Here is a 25441-nt window from a genome sequence, read left to right as displayed (position 1 = left end):
CCAAGTAAAACAAAATTAGAAATCCATGTGGTTGCATTTTAAGTATTAATAAAGAGTTGACAACAAATCAGAGTATAAAAGAAGATCATTATGATTTGATAAACACATAAGTAATTTTTCTTAAAGTAATTTTAAAGGCAGTTTAGGTTTTTAATTTGATTCAATTTAATTTTAATTTTAAAAATGAATTGAGTAATTAACTTTTTTACAATTATACATCATTTAATAACAAAATTACGCAATATGTATTCATTTATATTAATATTTAGTAGGTAATATTTACATATATGATCATTACATTAGGGTGTTCCAAGACCGTTTTCTGTTTCGCGTTTCCTCTTCCATCATTTTTATCAAAAATAACCATGGGGATATAGAAATTTTATATAGATTTTGAAATACTTTTTCATACTAAATGACTTAAGAAATCAATTTTTGCTAGCTTTTTTAGCGATATTTTAGCTGTTTTTCAACAAGTTTGACATTTAGCACTATTCAAAAGGTTATTAATGAACATTTAAATTAAGAAATCAAGAATTAATTTTTGGAAATGAAAAATTAAGTCAAAACGATAATTTTATAACAATATCATAGAAAATAACTCAAAATTGAACAATTTTATTACTTTTCCACATTACTAAAAACTAACTAAAAACGAAAATCTATATAAAATTTTTATATCCCCCATCTCCCATGGTGTTTATTTCAAAGATGAAACGCGAAACAGAAAACGGTTTTGCAATACCCTTATTATTCTTTTTATGATAGTTTGTAAGACAATTATGGAGAGCAATATCAATCTTTTTGTCACAAATCTGGATCTATATAATGCAAATATATATTTGTATATGTATATATTTTGTATAGGGTCATCTTCTTATATTTGAATCGGCTTGGACTGACATTTTGATTTACAAAGTAGAATTAAACAGTTAGCCTTAGTATGAAAAAAACTATGAAGTTATAGGTATAAGTATGATGACTCCTTATATACAATGCGTTATATGAAGACCAAAGTGCAATTTTAGTGCCTTTTATTCTTCCAAGTGCCTCTTATATAAAGTTTGTAAATTTTTTTCTTTTTATTTTAACTTTTAATAAAACAAAAACGATGTGCAAAACAATATTTATCATTATAGTGTTTTATTTTATAAGGTGTACTAATTTAATTAATTCCTTTTTTGAAAGATTAGAATTTGGCTCGTAAAACTCAATAAATTTCAATGACTAAGTAAATTTCAATTAATCGAAACAAAAAACTAACTATCTAAATGTAGCCGTTTCAAAACATTTTGTACATATTTATTTGATTCACAAGTATTTTTAAGGTTTATAACACTTATATAGGTACCTTATATTTTATTTCAAAATATTTTCGTAGTTTTTCCATCAATCATATCTGTTATTTGCACTTCGTATTCAATGAAGCACCGTTGAGCCACATTTCTGTTAAACAACATTTTGTAAGTTATTGAATTTAGTGATACAATAATAAAATGTACTTACACATTATGAACAGCCCAGCTACTATTAGCCTCCCAATCTGTTTCATTATTTGATACATCTAAATCATCATCACACAATCGTTGAATATCATATATTGAATGGTGAGCCTCTTGTACGAAAGTTGTGGTCTGTAGACGCTCTCTTAGGGGACAGAACACTCTTTAAAGGTAATAGAAAAATACAGTTATAAAATGTTTATTAAATTATTTACTTAATTCCTTTTGAAATCAACTTCGAAATTTCGAGCAATATGATTTTTGTCTCATTTAAAGTAAAAAATAAAAAAGGACGAATTTTGAACCTGTTCTAAAGAGAAACTTACATTTCAGATATATTTCGCAGTTGTATAAAATGCTGTCCAAATGTACTTCTTTGAATTGTGCCTCCATCATTCACTATCGCCTTCCAAGACAAACAAAGAGTCATATGTCTGTCTGGTTTTGAAATTATATTACTGAAATCTTCGGCACTCATGCCTTTCTCAAACACGTCAATAAATTTCGTTTCGTGTTTTAGTAAAAAGCTACCAGAAGTTGTTAGTTCTGGGAGCTGGTTTTTAGCTTCACGAATTTTTCGAACAACCATTTCAGAAATACTAGTTTTCAGAAAGTCTTGGACAGACTCCTTTGATACAGCGATTTTTTTATCTTTCAAAGGAATACGAAGAGCAATCGCTTCGTCCGACTTTAAACCAGTTTCATCATTTTGTTTTAAAATTCGATTGTAACTCGGACTGTTTAAAAATATTACCTTGTCCGAGTCTAAATCGTATTGCCTGCAAAAAAGATGTATATTGGATACCATAATATTTGTCATTAGTGCATGATGAACTTGATTCATATTTTTTATTTGTATATCGATAGCTAGTTCGTTTTTTTCTGAACCAATATTACATTCGGCCCCAACATTGATCGATTCATGAACATTCATTTTCCAAATGTGTCTTACTAGGCGATACCGAAGTTTAGGATAGTCACTTGACATGGCATAGTATATGAGAATGCAAATTTCTTTCTTACCCTTTTGATAGGGAGTTTGGAGCCAAATTGAGGAGGTTTTTGTCTCCATTGGATTTATAACACTTGGTTCATTTGATTTAAACAACTTAAAAACATGTTGTTTTCGAGCCTCCTTTTCTCTATGGAATGTGTCGTTACTTAAATTCCTAAAATCACGTAACACGGACAAAGGTAAATCCGCTTCTTCGGGATTTACGCTGATCCACCGAGGATTCTCGGAAGCAATAAATACATCACCTATCGGACTTGTACCAGCATTTGTTAAATTTATCATAATTGGAATTACTTCGCCTGCCAAAACCTCCTCAGGTGTTTGTGAAAAACTTACGTGAAGAGCAGGTGCTGGTGGAAGTACCTGTATCTCCAACTTTTTGTCCAGCTCTACTTTTTTATCATTGATTTTGATCCAATTAGACTCAAACATTAATTTCCCCCATAGAGAACCACTTGTCTCGTTAGGACATGACAAACGGCCAGCCACCCCGACTATTTTTAATGTTCCTGTCTGTTTTGGCGTCACTTTCATTACTAATCTTTTTCTTTCATACTCATCAAAATCTACACGAGATACTGGAATGGCAGTAATTACGTTGTCTAATATTTCCTTAGCTTGTATATCGATTCCGGCAAGTTTGAACAAATTCTTGTTAGTAACTCGACATTTATCTTCATTGTCAGAAACGAATTCCCAGAGTAAATGAATTTCTTCAAAAATGATCTGAGGTTTAATTGTATTCTCAAGTGTGAAACATATTTCGACTGGTTCGCCGTGTACACACAAAGGACTGTCATTTAAAGCTGGATATTCATGAGAAAACAAGGCCCTGTTTGGTTTGAAAACCATTATTGGTTTTGGAGATGCGTATTGAGACACCATTTCTTCTAGTTTATTCCATTTTGATTCATTGTTTAGGGAACTATTGATCGTGATGTTTGATGCAGGGACAAATAGAGGATTCGCAACTGGAGGACGAGATGTCACCAAAACTTTGACTGAAGACTGATCGATAACAGGAATCGCTACATCAAGGAGTTCTACATCAATCGTTTCTTCTTGATTAGAAAGTAATGCTTTTTGTGCCGAAATGTAATCGCCGAAAAATAAAGTTTGCTTTTCAGCATCTTTCCAAGCAGAAGGTCGTAAGAGGTGAGCAAATAGTGTACTGGCCTCATCTAGTTTCTTTAAAGCCATAGCTTGTTTTCCAACGGTGTGCAAAACGTGGTCGACCGCTAGATTCCAAATTTTTCCACGATAAACTTCATAAGCCATTTTATGAGCTCTATAGGAGTGTTTTCTTTGGCCTGCTCTTTGATATCGATGTGCCGCTAGTACCATATGAAATGCATATTTACGGAATTGTGGAGTCTCAGTAGATATATAGCAATATGCAGCTTGTTCCAGCAACAAAGCTGACCGAAGATCCGAATCTTCAGATGTCATTCGTGTTAGTTGACGACACGCCTCGCTATACATTTTTGCTGCTTTCAGACATTCGAGGCTCAATAATGTAGCTCGAGTGGCAAACTGTGGCATTTTACAATAATTAAGATAAGTAACAATGGCTTCTTCCATATAATCATATGTTTTTCTATTGGCCTGCCCTTGCATAAATGCCGATAGTGCCGCCATTTCTAAAGCCCCGGCATAGTATTGCCATGCACTGTCTGCATTGAAATCGCGTTTTGCCTGGTGATACGCCTATAACAGACAAATAATATTACCTAATGCCTAAAAATTATTTCAAATAGTCTTTTCGCACTGACCTGGAAAGCTAACATGTAATTTCCAAACATAAAATATAAATCTCCAAGTTTCCTTGTTTGCAGCTCTGTTGAATCTTGGGTGTACGCAATTGAATTTTGTCCTGTTCCTATTGCGGGTTTATTTGTAACAAACCATCGCTTAGTAGCACTCAGTAGTGATCGACTTACACCTTTTTTGTTAGCAATCGATTCATTTAATATTCCAACAAGTTTCTCGACGAAGGGAATCAAAGCTCGTATGGTATAGTCCTGCACAAAGTGTCGCAAATTATCAAGATCTGCTGAAGATAAAAACTGACCGTGTATAGAGTCATTCGGATCAGATATGGTTTTGATTTCTTTATGATATTTTGGTTGAGTGAGACTCTCCGAACTGTCAACCATAGAGCTATTCTGGAGAATATCCTGACCTGTTTCGGTCATAGGACTTAGCGGATGTGCAACTATTAGTTCATGTGGTCCCATATCAACATTTAATGTATCTGGTGGCGTAATTGAAACAGGAACATCTGGTAGTGATCGTTCGGTTTGAATCAAATCACTACCACTTGCATTTGTTGTTGAATCGACTCCTTTTTGTTGTCTCTTGATAAACTTATGCCAGACATCTACGATATCTGTTTGTGGATTTTCATTGTTATTTATTTGCAACAAGAAACACTTGTTTTCACCATACACAGCCTTGAGTGACTCAAAGCCCTGCTGAGTCTGGCTCAGATCACTGCTTCTTCCATCGTGCAGCATAACGTAACAATTTAAAACGTCTGTAGAAAACCATTTTGGAAGTCTTGGAGGTACTGCAGTGAGCATCATTTGGATTTTGGATGTCAATTGGGTTGCACTTTCAAGTGGATTTGGATCGGAATTCGAGACGACAATTAAACAAGATAAAAAGTGCCGCGTGAACTCGTGATCTGCAGGAAATTGGACGCTGAAGAAAATCTCTCGCCATTGCTCAAACCAGGAACACGGTTCAGGAATATCGATAGTTAGATCTTCGCTAACTTTTATCATCTTTTTTGAATCAATTGATGTTGTCGTAGCCACAGATTCATTTAGCAATTTTCGTGCCAACATCGTTTGTGGCGGGCGGCTATCGACATCTGCAAAATTAATTGATATACCTTTCACAGATACCGAAACACCTGAATTGTCTCTAAAGTGAGCTAAAAATAAAGAGATTAAGGTATTTAAAAAAATTGTGGACGAAAAAATGCATTCTACCGTCTGTGGTGAGACGACAATATGGCTGTAACATTTCCACGAATGATAAATTGTTTTTCATGCAAATTTCGTCCGCTGAAGCTGAGCAGATGACTGCCACTCTCGGCATAAACTCATTTTGAATTATTTCTTTTGGAGTATGCATTAAAACTTTTCTTTATTATTTTCTTTTCGTTCAAATATGTAAAAAGAAAACAAAACCAGCTGATGAAATATGGCGTTATCCATTCATTATGTCCGAAGTTTAGACAAAATGGGTTGATGTATCCAGAAGCTCGAGACTCGAGCATCAAAAAAAAAACCTAAATCAATTCAAAAGATCTTCGGTTTTTCATTTCGTTATTTTTTTCAGAAGAAACTTAATACTTGAAACAATAAAATCTACGTGGACTAAATCAGGGCGAAAATTTTTAAATGTTTAATATAAATGTAAACGAGAATGAATTGCATTTGTTTATAAAACAAATGGCTTGACCGTATTTCGATGTGTTTAATTCCAGAATTCCAGTTTGCCCGAAGATTTTCATTAATTTTCACTTTTCATGTTACTTACATTACAAGACTCCCTTAAACATTTAAAAAATTTTCAAATTTTTCCGATTTTCCATGAATTTTCCGAGTTTTCTCGAAGTTTTCCACTAATTTTCATCAACAACCAATTTTCTAATGGAAGTACACGAATTTAAGTTTTCAACGGATAATTTTTTTAAATATGCTGTCAAATCTGTCATTTGAAAAGAATTCGCCAAGCCTGCTAATTCAAACAAAAAAGTGGCACACCACACAGACGGACGACATCACGAGCACAATACCGCAATTTTTTTCAAAAAAATCGAAATGCGGTAAAAAATTGAAATGCGATAAAAAGGAACCAATTCAGTACTTATTTTTAAATAATCGAGTATTCATAATATTTATAATTTTTGTTTAAAAATTCAATAAGAAAAGTTTTAAAAGGTTAATGTGTTAAATATTTTTCAATCAAATTAATATACACCTTATTCTTCAAAAAAAGTTCATATTCGATAATATCAGATTTTAAAAAGCAAGGCAGCTCTAAATGAAAATAAATAAAGATAAGATAAATAATAGAGCAAAATAAAAAAAAAGTTAAAAATGTCATTAAAAATTTCTATAATTCCATAATTTATGATGGAATTTTAATTTTTTTTATATTTTTTTGTTCTACAGAAAGTTGGAGGCCTACGGGTAAATATGCCACTGCGAAACTTATGATCTTCAGAGTTTCTAAGTTTATTATGCAAAATATTTTTTTTATATTAAATAGATAATATTTATTTAGATCCAATTAAGTTTGATGAATTTCAAAAATGAATTGTTTCTATACCAACCTACCTTATTTTGGTATTGTGAAAAAATTTCACTGAAACTGCTTCTGTTAAAAAATAATATACTGTTTTAAGGTAATTAGCTTGTACATGCACTTTATTAGTATTTAGTATATTTGTTCGATGATCAAAGTCAAAAACTGATTGGTAGTACCTAACCTTAAAAATTAAAATGGGCTTGAGTGACTTCAAGTTAGTGCACTAGATTGGTGACTAGATTAGTTGGGTATATAAAAAAATATTCAACAAAAAGCGAATAGTTTACACAATTTTTAATAAATAGGTTTATCAAAACGTATTGCTTGAAAAATTGATTAGAGTAGTTAAAATAAAAGAGAAAAATTAACGTGATCTGCTCCGACTTCCATCTGATGAAATTGATCCACTGTAATTGATTTTTGACTTATGATAAGGGATTGGGCGTTTTCGGGCGCTGGTTAGCAATGTCAGCATTTTAAAAGTGAATAAAAATTTGTAAGTAAAAATGTTCATTATTTATAACACTCGCAAAGACAATCAAAAAAGAAAATAAATTTATCAAATTTATATGTATTTAATAATGGCTACTTCGTATGTATAATGAAAAATGAACAATTTAAACAATAAATTAAATAATAAAGTGCATTTTCAAACTCTAAAAAGCAACACAAATTAACGTCTAAAACGTGCAGATCGCCTATTATGTTCTCTTGAATATGAGCGGGAGCTCCGAGATCGTGAATATCTTCTTGAACGAGGAGATCTATAAAAATGGTCAAGGTAAAAATATAAAATAAAAAAATGAAAATAAAGTAAATTAAAATAAAATAATAAATTATTGCTATTTCCATTCTTCTACCCAGTAGCGGATTTTCTCACATTTTTTGGCAATAAGGCCTATTGTAAAGAATTTTGTTCTACAGAAATCTCGGGGCCTGAGGCTGCACTGGTAAATCCGCCACTGCTTCTACCAAACAACACTATATTCAAAAAGCTTCTAGCTCACCTTGTTATCCTTCTTCTATCCAAAAAACTGGGTGAGCCACTTCGCCTTGGTATAGATGGAGAACGACTTCTTGATCGTCTTGAAGAATGATGTGATGAACTGCTACTTGATCTCGATGAACTAGAGCTGGATGAGCTTGAACGACTTGAAGATCGAGAGCTTCTAGATGATCTGCTGCGAGTTGAATGGCTACGACGACTGCGTGATGAATAATCACGGGAACTAAAAAATATATATTTAACCTTTGACCACATATGTACATCCCTTTAATGCACTTACGTTTTTGAATGACGACTTGTTGACCTACTAGATCTGTTTGTGTCTGCAGTATCCGCGGTAGGACTTCTATCTTTAACTTGAGATTTTTCCATGGATGGTGAGGGACATTTTGGTGGTTTCATTTTTTCCATATCGCGTAATGATCCCAATTTTAGATGTTGTTGACCGACATTTGATACAGTTTCCCTTTCAAACACATCTGGAACTCCTATTTTGTCAACTGCATCATGTATCTTAAAGGGTTTGATAGCTATTTTATTCTTATTGGGTTCCACGGAACTTTCCCGAGCTCGTTCTTTTTTCTCACGACCTTCTTCTTTGTAATCTGTTTCACTTATAGCAGTAGCTTCTTCAACCATTATTTCAGTAGGTTTTGGTACAAATGGCGATTTTTCAACAGTTTTTTTTTCTTCCAATGCCTTTTTTGCTTTAGCTGCCAACTGAGCTTTTAGTTTTAACAATTCAGAAGAAGTTTTCACAGAACCAGAGGGAATTTCATCGTATAGGTTACCAGATTCATCTTGTTCTGAATCCACAGAAGATTTATCGTCCGAAGGATGCAATTTGACGATTGGTTTTGGCTTATTATAGGAATTGTTTCGTTTTAATGGAGATAAACTAGTCCGTTTTCGAGATCGGTGACTGGTTTTTCCATGTAGTATATCTCTGTAACGCTCTGGATTGCGCTGTGCAGGTGAGTAACTCAATGATCTTGAGTGTGAACGATTAGATTTTTTGGATTTAGGGCTACAGTGATCGATCGTATGAACGTTATGTTTAGCCGGAGAAAAACTTGAAGATTTTGATATGGATTTCTTTCTTACAATAGTTGCTAGATCCTTTTTGTAATTATCTGGTTGTTTCGATGAACTTCTTTTTTTGTTTGAATTTCGTACTTTTCTATCTTCTGTTGGTGTTCTTGTCCTTTGAGATCCTGAACGTATTTTGCGTCTTTCATCTGTGGACCGAGATCGTTTTCTTTTTTCTCTACTGATCGATCGAGAATGTCGGCGAGAATGCCGTGTTATTGGACTACGTGAACGATTTCTCATAGCGGATTCTTGTCTTTTAGTATAACGTCTCTTAGATGGACTTTCTGATCGTTTTCTATCGTCTAAACGTTTTGGTGAATAACGACGACGGTCATTTGAATCATTGCTCTTGTACAATCGTTGTCTCGACCTTTCGCGAAAGCTGTCTCTTCTATCACTTTTTTCATTCAGACGATTGGTTGTTATAGAAGACATTTTTTTTGGTGAGCGTGAACGACCATATTTTTTGTTTCGTTCTTCTCTTGACCTGCTTCGTTTATTGTTTATTGAACAATTATCCTCGCGACGAGAGTTACGTTTGGGACTGTAAGTATTGTTCTTTCCATAGTGTTTTGAAATATCTTTTGAATGTTGTCGGTCACTACGAAATCTGGAGTCTTCCCTTACTGAGCTTGAGTTTTCGTTCAATTTTATTTTAGGACTGATACTACGCCTTTTAGGATATTTTTCATATGAATTATACTCATTATCACGAGATTTTCGTGGTTTTTCTTGTTGACTTATCGTAATGTTTTCTGAAGATCCTTTTTTCGAAGAATCTACGTGTCGTTCAATTGTTTTTCCATGTTTTTTGTTCTTTTCTGATTGTTCGCTATCATGTTTGTGCATGCCATTTTCGTAGTCAGACTTACTAGAACTAAAAAGACATTTTTCAAAAATTTTTCATAAGAATTTTTTTCAAACTCTTTTGTATACACATCTTCAATTTACCTTTCACAAGAATCTGATAATTTTCTTTTCTTTGTATCTTTTTTCTTTGATTTGCTTTTCTGTCGGAAAGAAGAATAAAAAATAATATATATATTATATATTTGTTAATTAAAGTATATATTAAGAAATATCGAAATATGGACTAATCAATACTGCATCCGAGATGTTATTAATTATTTACATAATATCAATCTTACAAAAATAAGTTACTCTATGTAAAGCAACGGTGTTCACTTTTTATTGAATTTCCATCTATGTGAGATGATAATTCAATAAAAAATATGTAATACTTTAATTTTTTTTGTCACTCATAAATGATAATAAAAGAAAAACAATGTATGAAAAAATATCCGGAGATCGACAATTTTAAAATTCTAAACGACAAGGAAATTGGATTCACTTTCCTTTTAAAAATCTTGAGAACAATACTCATTTATATTTATTTGTTTTTTTTTTTTATTAAAATACTTACTACACCAACCAGGAGCCATATTTTGACAAGCTATCCTTCTTAGTTTGATTGAAGCATGATTTATATATATTAGATTTAAATAAAATCAGTTTTGATTTTTTATCGTTTAAAATAGCTTATCAATATTAATTTAATTTAATCGAAGGAAATGTCTTCGTTTCGGTGTAACTTTTTGTTTTATTTTATTATGGAATTTTAATAAAATACCTGATAATTTTTTCATCCTATATCCGCATATTTAAATAAGCGTATTTATATTCAATATAGAAGTTACTTTGAGTGCGGGTTATTTTTAAAAAAGTATAAAGAAAATTTAGTTAATGCTTTTATCAGAAGAAGAAAGAAAAAATATTATGAAAAAAAAACGATCATAAATATGTTTGACATTTCAAAGAACATTAGTTGTTTTGGTTCAAAATAGTTTTTACAAAATAAAATTGGAAAGGCCCTTAGTTGTTCCAAATACTAAGTTCAACTACTTAACTTACCTTATTTTTCTTCGATTTTTTGCTTTTGCGTTCCGTTTCACTCTCGCTTTCCGATGAGCTTTCAGAGTCTGACGCACTATTCGAACTTTCAGAATCATGGCGTGACTTCTTTGACTTTTTTTTAGATCTAAAAAAGGTAAAAATTGTGTGTAAACAATTAAGAAATATAAAAAAAATTAGTAGAAAGCAACTTACTTTTCCTTTTTATGCTTTTTGGACTTCTTCTTTTTCTCAGTATTTGAAGACCTGAAATTATAATTTAAAAAAATTGTAATTCCTAACACATTTCAAATCGATTTCAGAGAATTTTAAAATCAATTTTAGAAAACGAAATATGTGAAATGTATTTCTATTTTAAATATGCAAGCTACAGACGTAAACACACAAGTAGGCATATCCAAATGGTTTTTTTAGGTTTTAATTATAAAACATACTATTGCTATCAAGTATATAGTATATACATATTTTACTTACGACTTTTTCTTTTTCCTTTTAGATGATTTGTGTTTTTTCACGTCGTTTTCAGTTTTATAGTCAGCATCGCGCTCTTGAGATGGAGTTCGTACAAGAGCATATTTTTTGCCAGTTTCTTTGAATTCTAAAGCGTTTTTTTCTTGTAGCTCTTTTTGAATTGCTTCACTCTTTGCTAGTTCTTCCTTTGCTTTACGTTCAGCATCGAAACTTGATCCTTCGACAAAGTACTCAGATATTCCAAAGGCTTCGCGAAGTCTGGCATTTTTCTCTTGTTGTGCTTGGGCAATTTGATGTGTTTCGCGAACCCTGTAATAAAAAAAAAGATAAGTTTCCAACATTCAAGAAAAAAGTTTGAAAGTAGTCCAGACTACTTTTTTATGTTTCTTTATTTTTGTACCTCAAAATACTACGCATGCTACTGCAATGTATTGAGGAATTTTGGAAATCGACATTAGGATGAAAGTTTGAAGATGCTTGCTTAACTAATAAGTTTGTAGTTACGTTAGGAGGATTGTTTTTCAGTTCTTTATCATTGTTGAGTTTACTGTTTGAGAAAAGCAGCAATGTTCTGTGTTCCGAACATGCGCAACGGCAACAACAATTTTTCTCCTTTTGTTTTTTGTTTTGATTTATTTGACGCCAGTAGTTCTTTCGTTTGGTTTTTCGCGACTTTTGTTTAGCTGGAATGTTTTCAGATACTGTTCTGATCCTTTCGACAATTGCAGACTGTAAGTCTTTAACAGACTGATCATCTTTTGAGTTTCTACTACTTGACCGATTATCATGTTGAAAAAAACGGTCATGGACTCGCTTATTAGCCAAACGTCGATGGAACTTTTGAGCAGGTGTCAGTTTTCTTCTTTTCATATTATTTTTTTTTATTATTTTTCTTATATAAACTTTTGGAAGACATTATTACTGCTTTTGATTTTTTATACTATGCAATTATTGTTATGGAAGACATTGTGGATTGTTTTATTTATTAAATTTCCTACATTATTTGTTGATTTATATATTCCTTAAGTCTAAATTTGTAACAACACGTTGTTTGGAAGACATCGTTTAAGAGATTCTCTGTTACTATTTACATTTTAAAATAAATTTATTGATTTTTTTGCAAGTTTTTTTTTAAATTGAATTTTTAAAGGATTTTGTGTTTTGCTTAAAAGAATTTGAACAAATCCAATCAAAGCTATTTATTAGGGAGCTAATATTTGAGTTATGCTTGGTTTTTTCATAAAATAAACACTGATAATATTAATGAAAATTTGCGATGCGATGCTCTTGACTCGCCATGATTTAAAGTTAACTCTAATATTACAGGATATCGTTGAGCAAATACGCATGAGCAGAAAGCAGGGAAAACAATCGTACATACATACAACTTTTAGTTTTAAATTTTTGTGATACTCACTCAATTCGTCCTGTTTTGCTATTTATTGGATTTTCAGTGACAACTTGATTGACTAAATTTTCCCGAAATGCCTTTACTTTTTCTCGCACCTCGTTCTCAGACAATCTGTAATTGGTTATTCATTGCCTGATTCGAAATATTTTATTTGATAATACAGTACGAACATACCCTTGTGATTCTAAAACATCTTCCAATTCAGCACATTTTACTTCAATTTTTCGCTTTCGCTCATGATCCAATATTTCCAAGTTGGGTTGTTTACTGCTGATAGCATTCAATTTTTCTAATTCTTCCTCGGTTTTGTAATTAACGTTAGTCTTTTTGCCTGGCCTAACGAATGCCCAATTACGTTGAACATGACCATTTGTCCCAGATCCTCTGGCCGTTTGCAACCCGATTCCATTATACATTTTTAACGGAAGTTGGAACAATAAGAATTTCTACGATAAAAAATTTTTTTACGATTACAAACGATCCAAATACATATTGAAAAAAATATCATCGATCGATACGATGTTTTAATTTTCAAATATCAAGACTCATTAGGCTTCGTACTAAAAAAAAAAAATACATTTAATTGTAAATCAATACAAGATGCACCTTTTAAAAGCTCGCGAATATTTTTAGCGTATTTTGATACGCATATGCAGCAATAACTTGACTTGAACTTTATTTAATTTTGCTTTTCAGTGAAACGCATTGACGGATTAGCAGATGGCAAATCGACTTTCTCCGATCACAACACCCTAAACAGAATTCGTCATTTTCATTCGACTCTACTACCGTATTCCTTTTTAGCACATTTCAAAAAAAATCGTTATCAATTCACGTGATAAATAAAATTAATTTATAAATAAATATTTATTTATTTGAAACAATTTTTTTTACATTTTTTGATTAAAGTTTACAAATATGTATTATGAAAAATTCATATTAGAACCAATTTTCATATTAGAACCAATTTTCATATTAGAACCAATTTTCATATTAGAACCAATTTTCATACTAGAACCAATTTTCATATTAGAACCGAGAGAACACGAAAAAATTAAAAAAGTATTTATTAATTTTGACAACTCCAGTTTACTTTACTTTTACCGATATATAATTTTTTTTCATCAAAGGGACTTCAAGCTACGGTCAATTGAAATAAATGTAAGTTAAGAATAAGTAGACAAGTAGTTCATACTTGTGATTCCAATTCAAAATTATTTTTCTTTGAAGTTTTTATATTTTTCCGGGCCATTTAAGTGAAAATTCAAAAAATTTACAAAGGATCTTCAAAAAAATATTTTTCAAGTTTTTTCCAATTTCGAGAAAAATTTTCAAAATTTGTTTTTGGGTGTTTAACTCGCTTTGGCAGGTGGCCCGTATTCGAACTTACCCGGTTTTCCCTACAACATTTTTAAGATTAAGGATGGATAACACTTTGCATTTACATTTTTTTATACTCAGACACTATTTTTTCCCGGGAACCAAACTCATTTCCCAAAGTTATATTTGTCCCAAGATATTGAAAAAAATCATAAATTTAGTCAATTTTATACATTTTTTAAGTAATTTAACGAATTTTAATTTTCAAACTATAGAATTTTCCCATTTTACTCTTAAAAATTCAACATTTCTTTAAGATTTTTGTAAATTTCCCGGGAACGAGGTTCCCAGGTTCCCGCACTTTTTCCAGGACCGTTTATACTATATGAGATGAAAGTACCTCAAAAAAATAAATACCTATTATTTATTTTTATATTATACTTTTTTTGACGTTTTTGAACGTTAAACGTTGATTTTTCACATTAAACTAATTTTTATTTTCATTTTTCACGTGACTCAAAAAATTTTTCATCTGAATTTTGATAGAAAATAAAGATAGACATAAAGTGATATACTCTGTCCTATGTTTGGTAAACTTATAATTAATTTATTCGACTTTTAATCAAATATCACACAGGATTTCGTGAAATTATAAGGTATTACACATAAACTTCGTGTTTTGTTAATGTATTTGTTTTGGAGCCCGGTGCTGAGACTGACTGTGATGGCATAGCATCGAGAATCTTTTGCCTGGTTTCGGGATCGGAAGAGTTGGTATTTTGTGCGTTATTCTCATCTTCCAGCTTTCCCAGTTCTGAATATGAACTCGACTTGTGGAAAGGGAAAGTAGTGACGACTGTGGTGTGCATATCATCACTTAGGTCACTTTTCGGTGTACTAAACATCGTGGTAATGGCTAGAGGCTTGTCATTTTCTTCTGGTCTTTTGTTAAGCGGTACATTTGTACTAGTGGTAGGTATTACAAAAACGGGAGTATCAATTTGTTTTGAACCTGCTGGTACTACAATAAAAGGGTTTTTCTCGCCAGTCTTTGACAACGGAAGTGTGATTGGCGTGCCCATCCCTGTATTCTTCAACGTACTTGGAAGGACTGACTTAGCGAGAGCTGCAGTGGTAGGATGATTTGCCTGTAATGTGCTATTTACTGAAGCGGACTCCATTTCCTTGATAGGAGACAACAGTAATGTTCCTACTACAGGAACATCCGTCGGACGGACTGGTGGATAAACAGCTGGTGCAGTTGGTAATTGTTGTGATACTGTTCCAGCCAACAAGGTGGTATTTTGGTTTTTTTGAAGGTTTTCCTGGTTGGCGGTATTATTTCGTTCCCGTTCATTGTTAAGGACGTCTTTAGTTACATCAGGAGTAGGAATTCGAGGCCTCGCTTTTGATTTGTTAATTGAGCCATTAATGTTTTGTTTAGAATCTGGGAAAAATAAAAATATATTTTATATAATTTATATGAATATAATTTTAACCATTTTACTTTGTTTCATAAGTTGACGTTGCGCCCTCAAAGATTTTCTTCCTACAAATTTGTCATATAAAGATATTTTTTGAGCCCCTTGGCTTTGTTGTACTCCACTTGTTGGTAAACCAGCTTCGGGACTTGAATAAACACTATTGTGACGGTTTCGACCAAATAATCCTCCCGATGAATACGCTGTAGAGGCGCTTCTAGCAGATCCCATTCTCGTAATTTGTCTTGTGAACCAATTCTTTCGCCGTTCAGCCATGGGAGTGTCTACACTTTCCTAATGACGAATAATAAAAGGTAGTCGTTATTTATCACACATTTGGCAAAAAAAAATTACTGAAACTTACGTAGTCAGCATAACCTTCTGCATCATGAATACTTCTTTGACGTCGGGTAACGATATTCGCATAAACTGCATCAGTTTCTTTTACTTTGTACTGTTCAGCTGATCCTTTTGGCTCATGTCTTCTGTAATGCTCGGATGCAACAGTATATGGCAAGTCTTTTGGCACAACTTCCTCCCAATATTGGTCTTTCAAAAGTTCTGGATGTTCTTCGTGCATTTCATCCACTATCATATATGATGCTTTAATATGTCGATCTATAAGCCAATTGAGTTCAATATCATCATCATCTTCCCCAAAAGGATTTATCAGCACTTCAGCTACCTTCAACCATCCAACGTAAAAGACAAACTGTAATAAATATTTGATTGATACAAAAAATTGATAACAAATATTAAAAAATAGCATACGAACTTGTAATGTTGTAAATAGAGGAAAAAATAACTCTTGATCTTGATGTCGACCAAGTAATGCAGCGGCAAAGTAAGTATGTAACACTAGTGTAACAACCTATTAAAATATATCAAATTTTTGTTTTTAAACAGAATGTTTGTTATGCATCTTAGTAATAAAATTTACTTGTGTGTATACCAGTGGCACGCAAACAGTGTCATATGAAATCAAACCACCCAATCTTCGTCTAATGTCACTCAACTCCATCAATAAAGTCTGCACAATATGATCAGATGTTATGAGTCCTTCCTTTCGTGCTCGATTGATGATGTTTGTAGCCCACACCAAAGGCATCCAGTACTTTGACATTGGACTCTTACTATCCATCATTTCAAAGATTTTCCGTTCACTTTCAAGCATCAGACCAGCGTCGACGACATGCTGCCAAGTAGGAAATCGTCGTTTTACCCTTAGTGAAATACGTTGTAATGTTATGACATATGCTAAGACCATGTATCGCATGATATTTCGCCGCATCAAACGCCCAGTTTCCTCCTATTGTCAAAAATTGTTTTCATAATTGTAAAAATATTAATGTTTCACTCACATTTCCTGGAATAGCTGCTGATATGAATAGAGCTAACGTATCTGGCCATGGAAGCATTCGATACTGTTCCCACCATCTTTTGACTACAAGACTTACATAGAAACCCAATACAAACGACATGGGAATACTTTCATTGTGTTGCACAAAATACTGGCGAATATTTTGGAAAATCCTGTCAAATATAGAGCATTCTAATGAAAAATGAAAAAAAAAAATTGGGGCACACTATGACACACACACATAGAAAACTAGTCGAATTTAATACCTCATTTTTTTTCTAAAAAATACACTATTACGAAAAAGTGACAAAACACTATTACAAAAGTGTGCTAATCACCAAAAGTGCAAACAAAATTTTATTTTCACCATCTTGATATTGAAAACGAATATCGTAAAATTTACACCAAATGATTCAGAAAACACAAAAATATAGAGAAAAATAAAAACATTTAAACAAATAAAACAAATACACGCCAGACAACTTAAACAAAAGTAGAACGAAAACACATTTGATTGTAATAATTAACTTTAACGCCATGATTTGCTTTTTTTGAAAATCCCAAAAATACACACACAAGAGAAAAATTGGTGGAACATGATAAGTGAAAAATACTCATGATAATTTTGATTGAGGTCCGTCCATTGCTTTTACCTTAACTTTTCGTGTATATATGTTTGAAAGTTTTCGTATTCGCTAAAATTTTTAGAAATAGTTTTAATTTAAAATATGATGTTAGCCATTTTTTATAACTTAAATTGAAGAAAGTGATTCTTTAGAATTATTTGAAACATTTTTTGATGTAAATCTAACAAACAGGTTTCACATATTTTTTACTATTGGATTTTTATTACGTGTTACTAACAAATGGACTTTTCTGTTAATAAAAATAACGAATGAATTAAAACAATACTTACGCTTTTTGCTCATCGTTAAGCGCGTATTTGTATGTTAAATTTATGAGATAGTATAGTCCTAAATATGCTAAGAGTTCTCGCCAAACAAGTTTATACACGCTTCCTCTCCATCTGAAAATACGAGTTGATTTTTTATATAAACTTATTCTATTAAATATAAAATTAAACTTGAAAAGTTATTAAAAATTGAGACGAAGTAACTTAAATTCTGCTTTACAAATCTCCTTGGATTTTTTTGTAGTATGTCAGGTTTAGTTAAAAGTTATAAGAACAAAAATATATTCAACGATAACTCAAGAAAGTTTCACTTCGTATTAATTTTCAACAAGTTTTAACGACACGAAGTCTTCTGAATTCATAGTTGTCTGCAGACTTTGGTTGTGGCAATATTTTGGTTATTATTTGTAATTACAATTACTGATAGTACAAAAAAAACTTTTAAACTATTTTAAATATTATTACTTACTTCCACAATATTTTCCAAAATACTCCAAAACTGCTACCATTGGGAACTTCCGACGAATATGATATTGTCATTATGATAAAAAATTATAATTATTATAGATAGGTATTTATATCTATATAAGGCACTTCTTTACTTCAATATTCAAGTGTCAGTGTTTTTAATATCAATGTTTATTTGCTTTTGTTTATTGTATCTTTCATATATCACTTTAATATTTTTCTTTAATCACGCAAATTTGTTATTGCTTTTATTAATTTTAAGATGTTTGACGTCATCAATTGTAAATTATTTCTTCTTTATTTTCCTTCTTGTCACCGTTGTCACGCTTGTACATGGCATGCTAAAGCTATTCGGTTTGAATACATGCTAATTGGATTATTTAGAAAAATTGTAGGTAGGTATCAATCGCTCGTTAGGTTTTGTTTCTCACATTATATATTTCTGCAAAATACGAACGTTATACATTAAAACCATTATTGTAGTTGCTTTTCAACAATAACACAACTCTATTAATTATTAATTTACCATTAACATCTAATCTGAACAATCACAAACTTAACAATTACAACTTGCATTGATGAACTGAGAAATTAGTTTGGTATTTCAAGGAAGCTGATTAGTTGAATAAGCAAGAAACCTTAATTAATTTTTTCAATTAGACGATACGAGATATGTTCCAAAAATTATATAAGTATAACCAGGAATATATGTAATTACTAATTATTTCTTAAAAACTTGTACCTTTAAACACAGATTTTTTAGGCTTCAAAAATAATAAATTGTAATCGAGGTTAAAAGCATTGGTTTGGTGATAAAAACAGGTTAAGGCATTACGAAATACTTTTTTCTACCAGAAACCAGTGCAACCTTTGTTTTCATAAAATAATTTTAACAAAACGACAACTTAGTTCCTTAATTAAAAGAATCATGACAGAATTTCGTTTTCGATCATTACAAGACATCAGACAACCCAAAATTAGAATATATGTATAATGACAAAAAATTTGCAATTCTAATGGCGTTTTAATGCTTAATTTTTTATGTTTAATTTACTAAAACTGGATTTGATTGATTTCATGTATCTTGCAAACTTAAAAAAAAAAGTTCACCAGCATTTGCTTTCTATTTGTGTATAGATGTAGTTTATTTTTGTTTAAATATTTAAAGTGTCATATAAACATTTCACAAGTTCAATGAAAACACTGTAAACCTTCAGCTTACGTGTCAAATCATTTGAAAAAAATATCTGAACGAAATTCCTTTGATTATTTCTTTGGTACTAATTTTGCATTTTTTTGTTTAAAAGGAAAATGTTTGCTTACACTAAGAACTAGCTAGAAATTAAATAAAGCTCCAGTTTTATTATTGTTACATTCAATATAAATATAAAATGTCGGTGCACACATTTATCTAATAACAATAATGTGTCGAAACAATGACTGTATGTAGATAAGTAGGTATTGTTACAAAGCAAATAATCATCGATTTAAAAAAAATAAATGAAAGACCGATTGATATAGCCTAAGTATATATATTGTACAAGTGATCGCGATGACGTCCAATTTACTACTGACTTTAAGAAAACGAGAGTAGTTATTTATCGGTCTTTACTGTGTATTGAACACCCATACCTACCTAATTGTGCTTAGCTGTTTTTCATGTATAAAAGTACAGTAATTAACAAAAGCTTTTAGCTCTTTTTGCTCTCCATTTTTAAACATCATATCATTCGTGCAAGGCAACCACTATTATCATTCAGATACAATTTGATATATGTACATTTGTACCATGATACGACCAAGAGAGACGGAGAGAAGTATTTAAAACAGGTTTGCAACACACAGGTGATTCTCGAATACAATATAAATAACATGGTTCGTTTCATTCAATTGTTCTGAAAGTGAGTATGCGTCTAAGTAGAGAGTAAAGTCATCAACTAAAGCCGCTCTCTGATTAACTATTTTCTTGTAAATGCACAGAGATTTTATTTAAAAGCCACAGAAAAAAAAAATGCATGAATATGGCTTTATTTGTGACTTTGAATTTCAGGAAAAACAAAATGAGAAAATTTTTTTAGAATTTTAATGGGTTTGAGAAAATTACACGATTTACTGTCCGTGAACCCTATGACGTTACGCGCCTGCATGTACATTACTATATAGTTTTGACCGATTAACACACCATCGCCGTTAATCGCTGATTATATAAAGAGTACTCACTCAGGTACTCACGGTGTAAAAAAAAAAATTAAATCTAGCAAGTCGGATGTAAGTTTGATGGAATTTAAAATGTAAAGACAAACTTTTACAATTATTTTTATTTTTATTTAGTCAATTTTATTTTTATTCACTCAGTAGGTATTTACATATATAATATTATTTAATGATTTGCACTTTTTATTCTCACTTCTTATTTGGTACGAGCTACTTGAATCTTCTTCATCTCTGTTTCATCTAATGACGCAAGATCTTTTTTGCTAAGATTTTCAACGACTGCCGCTATATAACAGTCACTTAACATATTATTTGTAGTTCGCAATCTATCGCTATAAAACGAAAATTCAGTAGAAATATTCTTACAGTGAAAAAAATTGACATACACAAACCAATCAATAGCAAAAAGTAACATCACATCTTGTGTTGGAATACTCAATGTATTGAGAACTAACATCACCATAATCAAAGCTGAAGATGGTATAGATGAAACTGCCAAAGAGGATGTAAAAGCCAGAATAGTAATAGTGAAGATCTGGCCAACTGTCAACTCGATACCATTCATTTGTGCTATGAAAATGGAACTAACACCCACCATTACAGCCGTTCCGTCCATATTACTGTTGCAACCAATTGGAAGAACAAATTTCGTAATGCGAGGATCGATTTTGATATCATTGTCCATGACTTGAAAAGTGACCGGTAAAGCTGCAGCACTAAGTTAATAGTTAGAAATATACCTAGTTAAAATTTTTCTGTATTTCGGAGAAAAATTTCATACGATGTAGGAGAATTGTGTCTGATGTCATGTTTTTAAGATTTCCATTTGCTATTTTATATTTACGATACCGTATTTAGTTTTTTATTTTCTTATGATGATAAAATTCTTATTCTTGGGAGACGTGGGTCTAAGAAATTGATAATGAAAATAATAAATTTAATCACTTTGTACAACAAATTTTGGAAAACCGTTGAGATTGATGAAATTTCATGAAAAAATAAGATAGACTTTAAAATATCTGAGATCTTAGAGCTCAGTAGTGATGACCCTCAAGGTGTTAAATAAAACTCCTTAATGCGACGTGCTTACTATATAAGAAAAATACAATTTTTTAAAAGTTATACCTACGTTGAAGCACACGCTGCTGAAGTCAACATTGGATTTAATAACTGTCCATAAAATTTAAAAGGGTTTTTTTTCAACACACATAAGTATAGTAGTTGCATCACAACAAACTGATAAAGTGCAAGTCCTATAACTACTGTTATCACAAACCACATTAGTTGAGTCAAAACATACTTAACATCAGGGACATCCAAAAGTTTGCCAGTTATGATGCTACCTACACAAATAGGTGTTAACCACATTACACCATTCACTAACTTCATAATAACATTGAAAACAGCTTCAAAGAAATCTTTAATAATTTTTCCTTTGTTTCCCGTCATGCCAACGGCAATTCCAAAAGCGGTGCAAAAGAAAACGAGACCCAGAGTATTTGTACCTGATCTGTATGAAATTTTTCGAATCAAATCACCAGTATTATTGGCCTCATAAAGTGTCTGTGTTGATTGAAATGTAGCTTGAAATAAATTATCCGGTATAATATTTCGACCCAGGTCCAATAAGCTGTCTGTCAGGTATGTTTTTTTCGCAGTGTTTATAAAAGTTAAATTATTTGCACTTCCATCAATATACTTGAAGCTCCCTGGACGGATCAAGAGTACTAGTACTACTCCCATAATAGAATTGAAAAATGATGTCAAACAAATCAAAACAAAGGTTCGTAATGCAATTTTGCCGTTCATATTAATATCAAGACTGGCAGTACCAGCGATGAGACTTGCAACAATAAGAGGCAATATTATCAAATTTAAGCATCGCATAAATAGTTCTCCTGGATAACTGATTAATAATATTGTATCTTTATGTAGTTCATAGTTTCGTAGAAAAAATCCTATGAAATAGTAATGATAAGTGATTAATTGCATGTTAAAAGAAACAAAATTACCTAAAATCACTCCTATTGCAACGGCGAACAATGTAAAAATAAGCATTTTATGTTTCTTCACAATCTTGCACATTTTTAAATAAAAATTCTGTTTTACGTCTATTCACTTTTCAGTCAAACCTGCTAATAATTTTTTGTGAGTTCCAAATGTAACATTATCAAAATAAGTTTTATTAAATAATGACGAATGAACAAATATATTTTAGGTACCTACTTTATAATATTATTTAAATTAAGCCAATTTTATTGAATGTGTAATACTCAAGTATGTAATAGTAAACCAAATCAAATAAGTACTTGTTAGTCTCTTCGTTTAAGAATAAGATACAAAAACCTACAAAAAGAGAAGCAGGACAGAACATTTTAAATTGTTTGTTTTTGAGCACTTCATTGCGATTTTTCAAGAATTTACATTTTTTTTTATCAAATTATTATTTTTTAATTTGCATAAAAATTACGAAAATAAAATGTTTGTATTGGATGTTATTTAATTTGAAGAAGTTGTTGATCTAATTTTTGAGCTAATGACTATTTAATTCCAAAAACCTAAATAAGGCCAAAGCAAAAACCAAAAAAATATTTCGATTTCATAGACCTTAGTTAGGGTTTATATCCAGTATGTAGTACAATATTTTTTAGAATTTTAAATGATTGCACATATATTAATTTTAAAAGTTAAATGAGATAATTATTTTTCTTCTACTATTTGTCTTCGATACTAGTTAATCCTCTTAAAATTTTTACAAAAGGGAGTAAATCGAAAACATTTTAGATTTTTGTTTTCGCTTAAAATGGTCAGTTTTTTTGATTTTTAATACCCCATCATGGTATATAAACAACTTGAATATTCATATTTTACATTAGTCATATTTGCATTGCATCTTCGTAAAGACATATCACTGCAAAATGAATAGTTTTAATTTACATATTTTTGTGATATTTTGTATTAAATTTGCTCTTGGTGCTTTGCGTAAGAATCTCTTTATATTCTTTTTTTCACTTTTATATAAAATTTCATATTCAGCAACAAGTCTAAATGCATGTCCAAATAAAAGTACAGAGGAATTCAACTCGTGTTTGCAAGATCTCATCAGTAATATCAAGACAAACCTGGCAACTGGAGACTTTGGAGATGGCTTTAAATTGCAACGACTTGAACCCTTATTTACTAAGCAGATAGTGATTGACACACCAGATTTGAAAATTAATATGACTGAAAGCAATTTGCTTGGGATATCTTCATTTAAAATAACAAGTGTAAAGTAAGTCTATTCATACATTAAAAAGCTAATTTATATTAAATATTAAAAAATTGTTTTGCTGTTGAAGGTCAGATTTACAAAATTTACAGTTTGATATTGGTATATTTTCACCTATACTTAATTTTAATGCGAAGTATAGTTTGCACCAACATTTCAAGTCACTTAAAGTGTATGTTAAGGCTATTGGAGATATAAGCGGAATATTTAGTAAGAATTTCTTGAACTATCAAATAATTTTTTTCAACTTATATTTATGTTAATTCTAACACAGAAAAAGCTCGTTCAAAGATACGAATCAAATTTATTGTGAATGATGATTTATCAGTCAAACTAGAGGATATTCAGTATAAACTAAGAATAGCAGATGCTCATTTTGATATTGAGTCATTAATCGTCAAAAGTGATGATTCTGATACAAATACTGGTACAAATCGAATATTATTGAAAGAAATTGCAAACAACTTCATTAATGCTGACCCTGGATTTATTTTGAGAAAAGTTGAACCAAAGTTAGAGCAGCATTTCATGGCATATCTAACTGAACTGATTTCAAAATTGTTAAAGGATGTAAAGTTAAAGGATTTTTTTACTTTTTAGAAATAGTTACTTAGGCTCTAAAATGTTATAGAAATCATTACTAACTAATAAAGGAGCATCTCGGTTTACAACATATTTAATATACCTACTGATTTCATAGTGTCATTAATATAGGCGCCATTCATCAATGGCTTCAGAGAAATTATCCCCACATCGTCAAAATTCATAATAAATTTATTGAGCCCTCCCACCTCACACATCCTAAGCTTACTTAATTGATAAATAATTATTTGCCGACCTTTGCATAATTTAACAAACATCTTTAGCATAAAATTTTCGTAATAGTTTTAAGTCATATATTTCAAATCATTATTGTAAACCAAACTAAACAAGGAAAATATGTTTTAAGTCGATGACGCGAGTATGTAGATTATTTAAATACTAATATTTGGTGCATTCCATTCTAAAAAATACCAAAATCACGGTTTTGATTTTTCCATAAAACAGTAGTAGAAATAAAAAACTTTTTTCCATCAAGAAAGAAGAAACTTTTGCTTTGGCGAAATTTCTTTCTTCCTTTTTTTTAAATCTTATGATAGTTTTAAAAATTTTTTATCGCAAAAAATGGACAAAAAAATCCGCGTAGCGAAAAAAAGGTCAAAATTTCAAGTTTATTATTTCAAATGTTTTGTTTTGGGCGTAAACGAACCGTTTGATTAGAAGACTAGAAATGTAATATTTTTGTGTTTTTAAAAAAATTGATAAAATTTTTAAAAATAAGTCGGATGTCGGTCGGATGGAAATCACTATAAAGTAATCAGATCTGGACTTTTATAAGTAAATTTAAAATCCGGATTTCGGTATATTTTAGAATGGAATGGTCCATTTACAAAAAAAAACAATAAAATTCGTAACAAAATATTGACAATTTGCCTTTTAAAGATTTTGTTTTCTACTGATTAATAAATATTGTATTTTAATACATAATAAATTACACAACATCCATTTAAAAACATTTCCCTTATGCAACACACATAACACAAAAATAGTCCTGTTAAAAAAAGAATAAATCACATTCATTCAAAACATTGCTATATTCAGAATACCTTTTCTTTATACTGTACAAAAGCATATTCGTTTACA

The 25441-nt window shown here is 31.0% G+C and overlaps 4 protein-coding genes and 2 long non-coding RNA genes across 8 annotated transcripts; 2 read left to right on the top strand and 4 right to left on the bottom strand.

Moving 5' to 3' along the window:
* Nucleotides 1-26: 26 nt before the first annotated feature.
* LOC134832779 (trafficking protein particle complex subunit 8) lies at nucleotides 27-5713 on the bottom strand. The gene is made up of 5 exons (XM_063846929.1): nucleotides 5514-5713; nucleotides 4290-5455; nucleotides 1829-4224; nucleotides 1507-1665; nucleotides 27-1446 (listed from the first exon to the last, which is right to left on the bottom strand). The coding sequence occupies exons 1-5, from the start codon at nucleotides 5656-5658 to the stop codon at nucleotides 1365-1367; spliced, it is 3948 nt and encodes a 1315-aa protein (XP_063702999.1). The 5' UTR covers nucleotides 5659-5713; the 3' UTR covers nucleotides 27-1364.
* A 1238-nt stretch (nucleotides 5714-6951) lies between these two features.
* On the bottom strand, nucleotides 6952-13450 carry LOC134831767 (serine/arginine repetitive matrix protein 2). Of its 3 annotated transcripts, none has more exons than XM_063845580.1 (10): nucleotides 13338-13450; nucleotides 12906-13177; nucleotides 12738-12842; nucleotides 11324-11629; nucleotides 11045-11095; nucleotides 10850-10976; nucleotides 9890-9948; nucleotides 8127-9815; nucleotides 7848-8069; nucleotides 6952-7295 (listed from the first exon to the last, which is right to left on the bottom strand). In XM_063845580.1, the coding sequence occupies exons 2-10, from the start codon at nucleotides 13145-13147 to the stop codon at nucleotides 7205-7207; spliced, it is 2892 nt and encodes a 963-aa protein (XP_063701650.1). In that variant the 5' UTR covers nucleotides 13148-13177; nucleotides 13338-13450; the 3' UTR covers nucleotides 6952-7204. The 3 variants fall into 3 exon arrangements, with proteins under 3 accessions (XP_063701650.1, XP_063701649.1, XP_063701651.1); XM_063845579.1 differs by lacking the exon at nucleotides 6952-7295 and adding an exon at nucleotides 7321-7604; XM_063845581.1 differs by lacking the exons at nucleotides 6952-7295; nucleotides 12738-12842; nucleotides 12906-13177; nucleotides 13338-13450 and adding exons at nucleotides 7321-7604; nucleotides 11721-12141.
* A 1069-nt stretch (nucleotides 13451-14519) lies between these two features.
* LOC134830296 (uncharacterized) lies at nucleotides 14520-15239 on the top strand. Its single transcript, XR_010161966.1, has 3 exons — nucleotides 14520-14641; nucleotides 14708-15023; nucleotides 15100-15239. It is a non-coding gene; the product is annotated as an uncharacterized LOC134830296 (long non-coding RNA).
* Nucleotides 14643-18413, bottom strand: LOC134830295 (bestrophin-2-like). The gene is made up of 8 exons (XM_063843722.1): nucleotides 18275-18413; nucleotides 17809-17919; nucleotides 16894-17065; nucleotides 16473-16841; nucleotides 16308-16403; nucleotides 15897-16244; nucleotides 15559-15826; nucleotides 14643-15498 (listed from the first exon to the last, which is right to left on the bottom strand). Exons 1-8 carry the CDS (start codon nucleotides 18343-18345, stop codon nucleotides 14711-14713), a joined length of 2223 nt encoding a protein of 740 aa, XP_063699792.1. The 5' UTR covers nucleotides 18346-18413; the 3' UTR covers nucleotides 14643-14710.
* Nucleotides 18414-20609: 2196 nt separating this feature from the next.
* Nucleotides 20610-22613, bottom strand: LOC134831478 (excitatory amino acid transporter 2). The gene is made up of 4 exons (XM_063845212.1): nucleotides 22500-22613; nucleotides 21617-22445; nucleotides 20874-21203; nucleotides 20610-20819 (listed from the first exon to the last, which is right to left on the bottom strand). The coding sequence occupies exons 1-4, from the start codon at nucleotides 22570-22572 to the stop codon at nucleotides 20684-20686; spliced, it is 1368 nt and encodes a 455-aa protein (XP_063701282.1). The 5' UTR covers nucleotides 22573-22613; the 3' UTR covers nucleotides 20610-20683.
* A 787-nt stretch (nucleotides 22614-23400) lies between these two features.
* Nucleotides 23401-24470, top strand: LOC134832087 (uncharacterized). The gene is made up of 4 exons (XR_010162039.1): nucleotides 23401-23469; nucleotides 23524-23761; nucleotides 23829-23968; nucleotides 24033-24470. It is a non-coding gene; the product is annotated as an uncharacterized LOC134832087 (long non-coding RNA).
* The last annotated feature ends 971 nt before the right edge of the window (nucleotides 24471-25441 follow it).

This window comes from Culicoides brevitarsis, chromosome 2 (genome assembly GCF_036172545.1).
Source record: "Culicoides brevitarsis isolate CSIRO-B50_1 chromosome 2, AGI_CSIRO_Cbre_v1, whole genome shotgun sequence".
NCBI lineage: Eukaryota > Metazoa > Arthropoda > Insecta > Diptera > Ceratopogonidae > Culicoides > Culicoides brevitarsis.
The sequence above is the reverse complement of the archived record's forward strand: the minus strand, read 5'-3'. Positions and strand labels throughout refer to the sequence as shown.